A 15,565-nucleotide genomic window follows, 5' to 3' on the forward strand; every position below is an offset into this window, starting at 1 on the left:
TCACGAATCTCTAATGAGGATGTGTTTATCCATAAACGCCGCTTCTATTGTATATCCATACTTCCACAGTACACGAATATACGAAATTTTCTTTCGTTTTCTCTTCCCTTGATTTTTCTAATATTGCGTGTTCGGTATGATTGCGTCTTTCTTCAATTACAGTAATGTCAACTGTTCCTCGCATTTTACAAGTTCGCTCAATTTAAATAAGAGCCTCTTCGCAGATGATAAACGCACATAACGTTTCAAGTCAATGTCCGCTGCGCAACTCTCTCGGATGTGCCGACGTATCGAACACACGCGACACATATTTTTCACTCGTCAAGAGATTCGATGCCTCACAGGCTGACTTGACGATGAATTATTCAGGAGACATATATTATATATATGAAATTCAACGCAAACACTAATCATCCTGTCAATTATTAAATTTTTTTTTTCGTAATTTATATATGATAATTATCAATGACGCATTTATTTTGTCAGTTTGAATTATTTTAAGACTAAAAAATTTCAAGTTTGCAAATTAATTAAGAACAGTAGATAGGTTTTCACACTTTTCTTCTATTCATGTTTGTTATTATTATATGTGTATTACGTAGAATACATTGATTGTTATTTATTAAATTGATTTTGTACACAATTTCAACACCGTTTATTACACAAAATTGAAAATAAATAAATGGGAAAAGCGGGTCGTTGCAGCTACACAAACAAGTTTTCAGTTAGACACACGACGTCTAAGTAGCGTCAAGAACCGCTTCATCGTTCGACTGCAAAGTCATATTTGCGACCAGTAAAACTACGTCCGCATAGTTTTCCCATTTCACACGGAAACATACGACGAAGTCGTCGAATATTTCAGAACGAGTTACAGCTCGTGCGTGGAAACTTTAGATTCTTTTGCATTAACCTCCTTCCGACATGAATTTCCGCGTTTCGTTTGCCATCTCACTGTTTCCCTCGCGTTATATTTTGGATTTATTTGCAGCGAGCGATCGTGGGCAACTTTTCGAGGAATCCTGTCACGATTGCGATCGCGACCTCAGTGATTAAACAAAGCCCGCGTGATCGTGCATATTAAATTTGGCTTAAAGGAGTCAGGAGGCCACGCGAGTTTCTATCGAGCTCATTGGACGAGTCGGGTCAGCAAAAGTCTGTGTCGCGCACGTGGAATTTGTTAACGGTGTCCCGTAGTATCATCCTCGGTCCCACTAATGTCGCCGTGTGCTCGTTCTCCGACTCCGAAAACTGACCCTCTCACGGGAGATTTCTTCGCAAGTAGCCTTTCTTTCTTCGCAGCCGAAGATAATCGCGCGATGCGGACGCTAGGATGTTCGACGCGGCACTGGAAGTTGCAGGCCTTCCTCTCCGCAACAATTGCCTCGACTATGCAGTGGCGTATGCGTTTTTAATTGAGACACGCTAATTAGGCCGTGCCTGAAAGCGGCCCACATTTCTGATCAAACGTGCCACTATAATCGCCGTCCGATCGCGTCTTCCCCAATCGAGCCTCTTCGCTGCCTCATTCCTTCCTGTCTTCTCGTCCAATCTTCACGGAAGCCCTCTATTTGCATTCACGCTATTTTGCTGTCGAGATACGATGAAATCGTACACTACCGACGCCAGTGAATCGAAGCGCTTTGGGGTGGAACCAAGCGTGCTTCTTCTTATATAAATTACGCGCTAAATACGCGCGCGCGCACTTAGCGTATATGCACATGCACACGTTGCATATGAAGGTATAGACGGTAGGAGCGCGAAGGGAAGCGATTCTGCCTAGCGGCCGTGGCGAGTTGCAGAAGAGCGATAGAAATTGTCGATTGCCAAGCGTGGCGAACGCAACTTCAAGATGGGACACGATTATTTCTTTTTTTTTACCTTTAGCATGGATTGATTTATTGGAATTAATCAGATTTCTTTGCCAGCTATTTATTTGCAAAGTGATTCAGCTTATCGTATTTCTTTTATTTATCAACGTTCAATTTAAATTCGAGATTTTTCTCAGCCGAAATCAAATAAAATATTCTATTATTAATAAGCTTGTTTTATCTGAAAATTATTATTACTAGCGAGTAGAAAATGAAATTCTCAAGTAAAAAAAGCATAGCACCGCTCATTAAATTTCTTGCAGTGTCATGTCTTCATTTTCCATAATGTCAGTTATTTATATCAATTTTATTAATGTCTTACGCTCGAAATGCTTCCTTAATTATTCTGTCGCTCATTATTCGCGATTGGATGCGCAAAGAGCAAAGTAAAAGTGAAAAGCCGCTACTACGCTAGCACTCGCAATGCATCTGCATTCCATACGCATTTGTGTTGTGTGTGTGTGTGTGTGTGTGTGTGTGCAACAAAATTTTTGAGCATGATCCGCATTATCACAGTTATCGATACTTAAGTAAACCTTTTCACTGTCTAATCTGAACGAATTTGTAATTAGAAATGCGCATTGTTAAATAACTGATATACATAATTTTAGTTTTATTTTTAGATTAAAATATGTGTCACTTCTAGCTTTTAACATTCTTTAAAAACTTGAAACAAACTTGATAATTTTTTTATTGTATATTTTCTGGCCCAACTTGTTGCAAAGTCGATGACGATCGGTGCACAGATTGATTCTTAACTGACATCAAAAGGCGTCGGATAAAGCGTTCGAAAGTAGCTGCTGCGAGCAGTAATGCAATTGCGTGTGCGCAGATCATTGACACCGACCACGCAACGATCCCACCGCGATCGTGACTATGTAAATATTGTGCAACACCGTGATAATCCAAAAATAATATCTTATAATGTATGAACTCCTATGTGTAGGAGTTACGACGCCTCATTAAACAATAAATAAGTTTGTACAAAATTTATTTTCTTTAATATTAATCTGACATTGGTATTCTCAATCGGTTAGTATTTATTTTGTATTTTTCTATTGTAAAATGTCATCTTGTAACTTTAGAAACAGTTCTCGGGCTTTAGAGTGATGGAAAGTATAATTAATGAACGTTAAACTCACCTTTTGCCACTCGTTGTACATTTTGAAACGACGTTAAATTGATCTCCGTATGAATGTATCCATCATTTCGTACAGCCGGTCCGTTCTGGAACAAAACAATGTGATTTATTTTCATTTGAACAATTACAAAATTATTATCGATTCTTAATTTATAGCTTGCTTTGTACGTGATACTTTCTGAATACGACATCGACTTTCAATGTCAGATCTTGCGCGCGTGCAAGAAATCATATTACATGAATTGCATATAACGGAAGCATCTCCCCGCGTCTCTCCCCACAACTAGCCCACAACTTCCGGTATAGTTCGCAGACTATTGATGATTAATTCTGAAATCTGCAGTTATACGATTATGATGTACGCACATACAAATCAATACACGGTTACCTTATATTGAATTTTTGTGCAACAATATTAATATTTGATACTTGAAATTATGTTAGATAATAAAGCTGTTTTTGAAAAATTTAAACAATTACCACTGAAATTCAGACAAAAGGGTGTACCTCTAATATTATAAATCTATTCCATATTCAAAGAAACATTAATCCAACGTGCTGAGCTTGATATCGATCATAATTATATGTTCGGAAATATGGGAAGTGTTGCAACGATTATTCAGCTCACAAGATCGAGATACACTCAACCACGCACATATTTAGATTTCTATGACACATATAGGATATCTGTAGACACTATTTATATTTTCCGCTGCATATATGACATCATTCTGCCGTCATAAATTGCGCAAAATAAAAAAAAAACATTTTTTTCTAATGTATATTGAGGAGAAACTTCAATAATTTCAGAGTGAAAAATCACAAGTACGCAGACCATCTACAGTAAAGTAAAATTATGCATTTCTTTCTTTCTCTTAATTACGTTATTTAAGTCTAATTTATGTATAGTATATTTTTGTTTCTATCTTTAAAAAAATTTTTATTGATATTTTATACTTCTATATAATTACGTTTACATTCTTGATATGTTTTTTGGGCATATAATAACTGTTTTATTTTTAAATAGTTACGTTTAAAATAAAATTTACTTTAAAAGTAGGTTTATGTGAAAAAAAAAGCTTAAGATTATTAATCTCTATGAAGCAACAACATCGTAAACCTATCATTCGAGTCGCGGCTCTGCATATAGCAGTCGGTGAGCGAATATACACTCACGCGCGACGAATGCTTGCGCTTGGTGCGGATAAATCTCGCGGATAAAGCTTCTAGTAAAAGTAGCAAATAGCGTCCTTCTCCGCGCGCTCACAGCGGAATGCATTTCGCAATTTTATGCTAATCTGGTTAGTCACCCTCGATCTGCGACACGGGCGCGAGTGAGAAGGATGCGTAGGATAGACTCGATAGAACACAAGATATGTATGCGGAAAGACAATAGCGGCGGATGGTGATTTGGCCTTTCGAAATCATCTGACTGTTCATTGTCCGCCAATGTCTTCTATCATCAACTCTTTCGGCCACTCGGCTCGTCGGTAAACGGCAAAATGGCCGACCGGTTTTGCGACGCGATATGTTGTGCGTCATCCTTCTCTTCTGTCTGATGAATGTATTTAGCATGTATTTAACAAATTTGAGTTTCGCGCAAAAGCTTCCAAATATAGCAGACTTATATATAGCAGAGATCGGTTAAAAGATGGAGAATTTAAATCTTTATTATAAAACTTCGATTTGCTTATGTTTACGGGGCAAAATTGTAATGCAATAAAATAAAAACAGTGATGTATCAGTTATATTTATCGTTTCATTGTACGACTTGAGGGAAATAATATCTCTTTCCCCATCTTTCTCTCATAATTTCAATAATCATATAGCACGCGTCAATGACGGCGAGAGAATAGGAATTTTGCGATGCAAGTTATCCAGGTCAGACAGAGAAAGCAGCAGCACCACCACGTTGCGGTGATACAAGAATCTTATGTAATTCATAATCGCGCCTCTCTCCCGTAGCTATCGAAACAAGAGTCAGTCGGGAGATTAATTATCTCGTCGTTTGTACAACCAGTTTGTCTCAAAGTCATCGTCATCCAACTAGAACTATTCGAACAATGTTGTTCGCGCTGCTTCAAACAGGACACGCCTCTCTCGATTCGCTCGAGATCCAACTGCGGCCAGTCTCGCTGATAAGAAAACAGCTTTTAGGAAGTACTTTCTCCCTAAATTTTTATTATTCATTCCGTATCATTCACAATCGGACTTTCGTATAACGTCGAGGAGAACGTTCGCGTGCGACCACGCCGTGTTTCCTCAGCATCAATCATTTCCGCTTGTCGTATAAGAAACAGTAGCGCTTTTGAAATGCGAAATTTATAACGTGAAAATTTCTAATAATTTAGTATAAATTCGTAAAATTTTCTAGTGTTACCTTTCTATATTATCATTGTACGAGAAATAAATCAATACAAATAAGATACTACTTAATTTGTCTATTAAAATTTTTAATGCTACTAATTTCTTAGCACGTTTAAGTTGTATGTTTGATTTAATAGTTTAGCGGTAAATTTTTTTATTCTTTTCGATTTTAAGAAATAAAATATTTAAATAAATTACAATTAAACAATATTATTAACATTCACTAAAATACACTATTAAATTTCATAAAATTTGCATAAATATTATAAATGATTTAGTAGCGTATTACTACGCGTGGGAATTACTATCTAAAGTAAAAGCATTATAAAATCACAAGTCTTTCTATGTATATTACTTTATATTATAAATGCATAAATGCAATTCCACGGTACATCCGTTTCCGCCTCTAGTTGCAAAGTAAAAGAGGCTGAGTCTAAGTTTTAAATTCTAAGATGTATTCGCATTTTTTTCAATTTTTTTTCCAAAAAAAATAGACACTATTAATGAAGACGTCACCTTTCACAGTAGATAAAATTGCATTGTTCTTGAATACTTTTGTCTAATCGTGCATCGATTGAAGTGTCGCATGCTACGACACGCCATTTTAAAGCCAATCGAATGAACGTGCATGAATTTTGTCCCGACATTTGCGAGATAGACAATCACGGCATTCGAATCTTCAATCTCGACTCGACTGCATGATTCTATACAGATTTGCACGTGAACTTTGACTGGATTAATTTATATTTACTTTGATATTAATTTGTTTCTCATATTTCTCATTGTAACTCACAAATTATTTCATAATTAACAATGAATACGAATTACAAGCGGCAAGGCTTGTAACTCAGAATTCAAGCTACATTTCTTGATTTTAAACTGGTCTGGTGAGATCCCGCATAGATAGGCATAGATATGTCTAGTTGAGTGTTAATTTAACTTTTGTTCGTTTCTCAAAACAACTTATCAGAAATTAAGTTTCTTGCACACATGTGCAAGTATATTTATTTTAAAAAATATCTAAATTATTCTGTTTTTATCCAAAGTACAAATCATGATTTATTTGATATAAAATAATATCTATATAATTTTATCTTACAATTAGTAATTTTTCTTCCAAATTCAACATATTTCTATTTCCTGTAAAATGTAAGAACAAATGTTATAAATTTACTCAACTATGTTTTAATAAAATTAAAAATTTTTTTATAAAAATATGAATATTGTTTACATTATTTGGTCAACCAATACATCACTGTTTTAATTCAATTTTAATTAATTATTGGCATAAAATAATATTTTAAACAATATAATATAATTAGAGAAGTGGATAACGCGAATATTTATAATAATATTGCTTTGTACTGTAGATTGTATTTAAAACCACATAAGAACAAAATTAAAGATAAGTCTTGAATTGTCATAGCAATTTATCAATTACAAATGATACGCGACAATATGAACACTCAACACCCTTTTCTCCGCCTTGCAGGCATTAAAGTCTCCGCGCGAAATCTTCGATGTCGCTTATGCAGGAGAGATGGATCGTGACGTCGAAATGACTTTCTCAGACTTCTACTTGCAATTGAGACTTACCTTCGTTATCGTGGACGTTATCGCTGATTTTCTGAGAGACACAGAATCCTAGCACGGGCCAGCTGGAACGATCACTCGAAGTGGAGACGGAACATTCAGTCAAGGAATGTGGAATTCGTGAGATCCATGCGGATCGTGATTGCAGACGGAGACAAACGCGTGGCAATTCGCGAAATGATAAATTACACTATGTACTCCACTCTCGCGAAACTGCTCCGAAATTGCGCACGAAATTCAAACCCGCCCTGTCGTTGTGACGTGAATTTTTCGATTCGGGCGTCGCGGACGATCGAGCAACGACTGCTTCCACGACGCGATTCCGGATCGTGGTATGCGGTCGATCGACCTCGCCTAAGAGGAAGGTAAGCTTATACCTGATTCCGCCATGAGGAGCCACCGTACGCTGTCTTGTGTACCGTTACACACGCGGTCCCGGATTACAGGTGGACTTGAAACTAATGGTTGATACTTGAGACCAGCTTACTACGCTGGTGCTATCCTCGCGATTTGAAACATCCAGTATCTTATCTTGGACTCTGTGTAACGCTGCTTGAGATTAAGAGAAAGCCATAGATATAGTGAAGTATGACCATTTAAAAATTTTATGGTTTTTATCATTATTTTTTTAAGTAAGCACTATAACTATATATAATAATAAAAATGATGCACATTGTGTGGAAAAATTGATTAAATAATTAAATTGCTATTATAGAATTTTTCTCTAGTTATCAATAACAAGTATAAATAATAAATATGTATTTTTAATATGTATATTACATATTTATAATCTATAATTAATATGTAATGCAAAATTGATAGTAACTTTCAAACATAAATTCGCATGTGAGGCAACGAATCATGTATATAAAAATAATTATATACTTAAACATATTATCACATACAAGTAAACATTGTAATTGCCTAAAACTTAAATTAGTAAATATTAAAACTGTGAAAAATAAAAAAATATTCTACAACATGAAGTATATTTAATATGTAATATATGGTTATCTATAAGCTAACACACATTCTTAAAGGGGGGACCGGGAAAAATGGGTGGGAGAAATCTCACGTTTCACGGCCCAGTGAGAATTCTTTAAAATATGCCGTGTTTGGGTCAGCATACGCGCGCGCGCGCGCGTCACATTGCGTGCGCCACGTTGCAGGTGCGTGCAGGTGAGCGTTTCCCTTCCCTGCTCGTGCGCATTTTCCAAATACAATATATGATATGCGACAGGTAGGATTCGCACTAGGCGACCACCAGAATCCCTCAAAGAGGTCATCTAATCAGCGGCCGTTGTCCCCGCGAGGCCGGATATGGGGCACCTTTCTAAACAACTCTGTAACTCCCGCGTCACTTTCGTGATAACCGGACCACGCAAGCGATTGATAGAATTTTAGGCTATCAAAATCAAAGGAAAGAAGGAATTCGATAATGGAGCTGGAGATATGCTGAATAATTCAGAAACTTTAGTTTAAGTGATGAATCGTATATCGTCATATCTCGATGGATGATTAAATCACTCTTAAAGCAAAAGGTGATATGAATTATTCATGAGAAAATAATAAAGATTTAGAAGAAAAGGTTTTTTTCTTCAAATTTTAAACAATTTTCAAGTCTTAAAGAACCACAAAATATTGCACCGAAATTGCCACGAAATTAGTATTGTACTTTGCAAGAAATTATATACATTAAACATATCTAAAATTTTAGCTTTAAAAAACATCACAGATTTCTAAAAATTAATTATTTCTAAATTTTTGTAAATGCACAAACACACGCAAGAAATAAATTTTAATTTAAAAAATGCAAAATAGTACAAAATATCAGTTCCATCTTTAATGCGTTATTGTATTTATTAATTTATTAATAATTATTAATATATTATATTATTAATACCTATATATACGATTTTAAGATCCAAACTATTTGAACTACTCGACCATTTTAAATTCTGAGTAGTGGAAAATATCCTGAATACAGAAATCGAATATAGAATCACATGAGCTATTTGGATTCTAAATGTATTTAATTTTAAATTGTTTTGACTAACAATTTAAAGTGGATAATCTTCAATATAATATATATTTTCTAATTATTTGATTAAGTGATAATTATGATAGTTATTTATACAAATACATACAAAAAAGATGAATAATATGATTAAATTTGTTTTCTATCTTTATTTAATTTTTGAATTTTCTTGACAATTAATACAAGCATTCGGATAGTAATTAGGATTCAATTGTCTGTTAGCTATACCGAGAACTAGTTGGCGGCCAAGCGATTCTTTCTGTTAGTCGCTCAGTAATGCAATCGCGTGCACCGTAATATTGCAGGTATGCGAGTAATGCGTTATAGGTTTCCATTCACCGTTCCATCGATTTTGCGAGCTAAGGATATGCGGTAGCCTTCAGCGATCAAAGGAATTCTTTAATCGTGGCGATCAGTGATGCGTTTCCATGTTCGGCAAAAGAAGCACAATTTTTTTTTACTTGTTTATGTAACGGTTTAAAATGTGTGTTGTATCAAACAATATTGATAAAAAAAATTATGACAGTTGCAATTTCTAATATTGCAAAGAGAAAGGAATGTAATAAATAACGCATTTTTTAATAAGTATTATAAGTACTGGATAACGAAAAGATTAGATATACACACATGAATACATTTCTTTGAGCAAAATAGTTACAATCTTTAGCAAAAAGTTTCTGACTAAGAATATTTCATTTTTCATTATTTAATTATTAATGAAATAATTTATCAAATAATATATAAAAAAGTAGGATATATAAAAAAAGTTATTTCTGTGAACGAAACTTTTCAACAGCAGATAAAGTAGAGCTTCAGTTATGTTGGCGACAGATAAAATATACTTTATCAGCAACAGATACATAAGTTGGATATAACGTATGCTATGATAATTGATACTATGTAACATTGGATGATAAGTTGCTTATGACACCATTAAGAATCAATGAGAAATGATAGAGTGTACTCAAATGCAATAAGAGAGAGAAAATTATGTGCATTTTTAAATATCTGCAGAAATTCTATCAATCGAGAGATTTTGTCTGTTATATTAAATATATATATCTATATATATTAAATAAAATTAAATTAATCATCTTTTTTTATTGTTTTGTGTAATTGTCTATAGTAGAGCTGGACGAGGTAGAAAAAACGGACTACTTAATCAAGAATAGATATATTTGATTATTAATGATAAAAATAATAGCTAAAACTTAGCATAAGAAAACTTTAGAATTATTATAAGATTTATTATTAGATTATGTTAAATTTTCAAAACTTGCAAAAGTTTGATTGTTATTAAGATTTTTATAAAACTTGATTTTAGTGCGTTTTACTCCATAGATGTAAAATGGTCCAAACCGGAGCTTCTTTATAAATAACTCACGATAGTCTTATGATATGTAACTTTTTAACAGTTGAAAAACATCAACAAGAAAGCTAATTTTATGTTCATCCAGCAAATGAGGCACTCACTGACAAGATCTAGCACAAATGGACCATTTTACTCCGCGGTCCGTTCTACTTCATTTTCCCCAACTATTTTGTATTGCGCATTTGCTTTTAAAATTTTATATAAAAATTATATATTAACTTTGGTTTTCCTACTATCTTTAGTGTCTTTTACTTTTCTTTAATTTTTGTTAGTAATTAATGCGTAATTTTTTACCTATTATAAAAAAATTTATTTTTAAAAATTACTAACAGCAATTGGTAACTTCTTTTTCTCGCTAGCTATTTTTTTAATAAATCGTGAGCGTAATCAGGATGAAACGTTACGGAACTCTTGACAGAACTCATCAACTATGATAAAGGGTGAGATATGATTTTTTTATCGGCGGCTTTTCGAGCGTTGCGTAAACGGCCGCGACGGATGAGCATATGTCACTCGAGTACGCGATAAAATCAACACCGAATTATACTCAGCCGTTAAATGATACGAATAAAGTCGACAAATAAAAACATTCGCGCTTAAAGATGTCAAGCATGTATTAACTATGGGCTAATAAAACAGGAGAGAGGCCGACAAAACAAAAATTTACACCCAGAAACATATACTAAAGATTGTTTCCAGATTTTTACACAGTTTTGATAATATTGTTTCCAGTTTTTAAACAAATGTCTTTTTTTTCAAAGCAAATAAAGAATAAATTTTTTTTCTCAATTTTTAAAACCTCTATTTTATCTTAAAAAACATTAAAATATATATTTGCCAAGGTATTTGTCAACACAAAATTAAAAACAAAAAATAATTCTTCAATCTTAGTTGAAAAATAATTAATTTCAAATATTTGTCATAAAACTTGTAGTGTTGAATGATTTTTTTAGATCATGAAAATGGATTATTAAAATAAAATATCTTGTGTTAAACATAGTGATTATTCATGTTACTTTAATTTCTTGTATTTTTAGGCTAATATATTTGCCAGAGGAATAAAGAATCTAAGAGTGAATAAAAGGGATAGATTTTAATATGTGCTTAGGATATCGAATATCGAATTTTTCTGGCAATATGCTTTGTAATTTGAACGCAACGCAACGCTCTTCTTCGATTGATATGGATGAAACATCTCGACTTTTGATATACGCTCAATTTCAAATGGAAAATCATGCTTGGATTGGATTCGCACGTGAGCAGAAATAAAGTTACATCGTCGGGCTACAGCCACCGCTACTCTTGTCTCTAACATGTATGTCGGAATTTATATCGCAATCATTTCAACGATCTACAATTGCCTTTAACAATAATAAACTATTCTTAAGTATACTTGATTTTAAAAAACAATATATTCTTACTAATTTACGGTAGCAAACAACTCTAATCATAATATTATTATTTCTTAATCTATTTTATTAATTTGTATTAAATGATCTATATTACTTTCTTAATTTATATTAAATTCGTAAAATGTGTATTTTATTTCTTACACTGTTAATTAGAGATACAAAGTAATTAAATAGAATAAATTCTATAAGATATGTGCGAAATTTCTGAAATCTTCAGATATTACTTTCAAAGTAAACCAATTTACTGGCTCGTCTTTTTTATCTATTTTTTGTTGCGCTCTCACTTTATCTCAATTTCGTCCCGCGACTCGCAAGATTCCCGCGGAATGAATATGCACGCCAAGTTCGGGGAAAAAAAAATACGAGAAAAGATTCCGACAGAAAGAGAAAAGGCGGTTGAAACGTGGGGGCGAGAAGCAGGGAAAGGCGATTTGGCCCTCCTACAAACACTGTAGCCCCTCGCCGCAACTTAAATTGACTCGATAAAAGTTCGCGGAATAAAGCGCCACTATATCAGAAACATCTGCCAAACGTTATTACAACTTTGAATAAAGAACGGCGGCCAGAGAGGGTGCCAGGGGAGGAATAGGAGGAGGATCACTTCCTTGTCGTCCTCGCGACGACGATGAGGAGCGAGGAAAAAGTTCCAAGTTTGCGTTCGCCGACCGAAGACCGTGGGAAAATTCGCTCGTAAATCAAGCCGTTATTTTAATTTTGTTAGCTCCGTATTAGTGGCCCTGTTCCAGCCATTCATTTTCATTTCGACAATCTGCGTGTCGATCGTTGACAATAATCTCGTAAAAGAGGGCGTGTACCAGGCGTGATCAAAAGGTGAGGTGTGAAAGTTGGTTGGAAATTACTAAAGGATTTTCTTAGGATCAAGATATGGTAGAAATCATAAGGATGAACCTCTAAATATGGAAAATGCATCCTAACGTCCTTCGTTTATTTAATACTATTATAAGATCAATTCTAATATTCTGTTAATAACAGATATTTCGAGGGATATGTACTATAAAATTTTGGTATGCAAAAATAGGTAACAATGTATAAATATCACTTGAGTTGAATATTACTTAAGTAATATATTAATTATTGAATAAATGATATCTGTTGACTAATATTTTTCCGCAAAAGTTTTTTAGTCTTTTATTTTAGAAAAAGAATTTCAATATTTTTATTGCAAATATTATATTCAATGTATTTTAATGTGAAAAATACATTAGACTGGTAAATATAGATTGAAGTTATATGTACAGTAAGTAAAGATAGATAATATCATTTGAAATCTAAGAAAGTATATAGACCTCGTTTTTCATTCGGGCAAAATTATTTCTTTCAGTGTAATCTAATTTCGTCTCGCGATAACTTTATCGATTTATATCGACGCCGGTTCTTTGCGAATATTCTTTCAATACCTACAACTCTTATCCTCATAATTGAGGCAATCTCCATCTTGTCGGGTTTGTCTGTTTTTCCTTCGGTTTAGCCACTTACTGGCATGAGAGCGAAACCGGCTTATTTCGGCATCTCACGGATGCTGTGAAAAATCGATTAGCATCGCACCCGCTTGAGAGTACCGTGACGTATTCGAGGAGACACCTCAGAAGCGAAAAGTTCGGTCTCGAAAGGAGTCAAAGATGCTACAAATTGTAGGGCTGAGCGGATTTGCACGTGATCTCACGGCGCACGGCACACGCAATCACAATTAAATCATAATATCAACGATATAATTGTTTTCCAAAAATAAAGACGTAAAATTAATAATTATTTAATCTGGGGAAGATAAAAATAACGATAAAATATGTTGAAAATGTGATAAACTTGATCGATATAAATAAAACTAGAATTAATTTCATTTTAATTTCACTGTTAAAGTTTATAAAACAGAAAATATTTAGATACGATAATATAATTAAATTTTTCTCTAAAATGTAAGAAATATATTGCACAGGAAAAGATTATCAGCCTAGAGATTGCGTTAAAGAGAAATTAATATTAAAAAAAAACATTGTTATCGAAAACAATATCAAAAGCAAGAGATACTGACGCCTGTGATAGTATTCAAATATTGCAGGCGGCCTGACAATAATTACGGCGTGCGGAACGGCGTTGCAGATTAATTGTAACTGCATCGCGCCGCTACCGATTCGCCTAATTAATTCGGTTACTAATGGCCGCTGTGGCGTTCTCGACTTACCAGGGATCGAACGTGCCCAGCAGCGACCAAGTGGAATCGAATGGGAGATTCCACGGCTGTCGCGCGTGCGACGATAGAACTCGCTCTGGAATTAAATTGTCAGAAATCTCTGCTCACGCGGCACCCCTGCGTGAGAGTTCGATTAATTCCGATCGATCCAAAGCTGGGCGGCGGCTTCTCGATCGCCTTCCGAGCCCTCCGGGCATCTTCGCGCCACGGCGATCGACGATCTATTTCGATTAGGATCGTCTCTTACGCCTTCGTCTCATAATGCATTCGTATTTATAGCTTAATTTTTCTAGAATAGTACATTCTCTTTCTTAAGATATCTTCAACTGTTCTCACAGACTTTTAACAAGTTTATATTTTTTGTCAAGTGTTCTTAACGTCTCGTTCGATACTTTTCAATCGTAAATTATCCCAGGTGAAATTTATTTAAAGTAATGCATTCGAGTTACTTTGCTATTTACACTCTTCACACGTTTCTCAGCAAACAAGCGCTTATAATACCTGTTCATTCGGATGGTTTATAGCGCGAAAGAAGAATGAGGATTGCTAACGTAATGCAGCACTCGTAATTCTTGCTTAAGCACATGTATGCCGGAAACGGCGACGAAATAATGATAAAATAACGACGGAAGTGTACTAGCGTATGACGTGAGATAAATATATGTTTGCTTACAAAGAAGTAGTAGATTAAAAAATTTATTAACTCAAATTCTCTAAGCATGTAGAAGTTTAAAAAATTCAAACTTCCATCTTTAGCAGTTTATATCTCACTCTGCACAATGCGCCACATATTTATATACTAAAAAATGATATTTTTTTGTTATTATCTTGTCATGTTGTTTAAATAATAAATAATCTAGAAGATATGAAACAATCTCTATTGTAAAATTCGACGAATAAAATTTTAAAAAAAGCGAGAAAAAGAAATCAACAATTGCGATAAAAATTTTTGCATTCTGTTCTACGATTGTTTTAGCACTCATCATCATTTCTGTATGTGTGTATTTTGCATTGAGCTGTTATCGCGATAAAACGTATATCGGTGCAAATAAAGCATCTATTGATTTACGAATTTACGGGAAGAAATCCTATAGGAATTTCCTATTCAACGCAGAATGGTATTCGGAATGATTTAGTTAGCTCATTGGCGGAACGTTCGCCGTGCGGTTCGGGATCTCGCAGCATCAATAACGTCTAATCACCTCGGCGCGGAGAGTCGATCCTACCCAGTCGCGCGATGCAATTTCGTCCTCTAAACGTTCGCCACAAATCACGCGCCGCCGCTGCACGCGATTCGGAAAGCCCCGGTTCGACATTTAAACTCGGTCGGATTATGGTTGACCAATAATTAATCGCCATCCACTATCGCGTACGAACGGCTCGCGTAAGTGTTTAACATCGGCAAATGGCCAATCGATCGATCGTCCAAGAACTTAATAGCAAACCGAGAGCACTGTGCGGGTATCATTGATACATTTGATGAAATGATATATTTGAACACATCGTGATATTCAGCATTTTTCAAATGTGAAAAATGACGCATGTAAAATTATAGGAAATAA

General features: G+C 34.5%; 1 protein-coding gene across 7 annotated transcripts in view; it reads right to left on the reverse strand.

The window, feature by feature from the left end:
* Nucleotides 1-15,565, reverse strand: part of Myo10A (Myosin 10A) — a 149,990-nt gene that overhangs the window by 31,564 nt on the left and 102,861 nt on the right. For 6 of the 7 annotated variants that reach the window (XM_067360509.1, XM_067360508.1, XM_067360506.1 and 3 more), the window contains one exon: nucleotides 3,014-3,098. In XM_067360509.1, coding sequence (XP_067216610.1) covers nucleotides 3,014-3,034 — 21 coding nt within the window. In that variant the 5' untranslated portion in view covers nucleotides 3,035-3,098. Of the gene's footprint in view, nucleotides 1-3,013; nucleotides 3,099-6,975; nucleotides 7,551-15,565 lie in introns of those variants that run through there. The other variant, XM_067360510.1, reaches the window with a different exon arrangement.

The sequence above is a fragment of the Linepithema humile genome, chromosome 8 (genome assembly GCF_040581485.1).
Source record: "Linepithema humile isolate Giens D197 chromosome 8, Lhum_UNIL_v1.0, whole genome shotgun sequence".
Classification (NCBI taxonomy): domain Eukaryota; kingdom Metazoa; phylum Arthropoda; class Insecta; order Hymenoptera; family Formicidae; genus Linepithema; species Linepithema humile.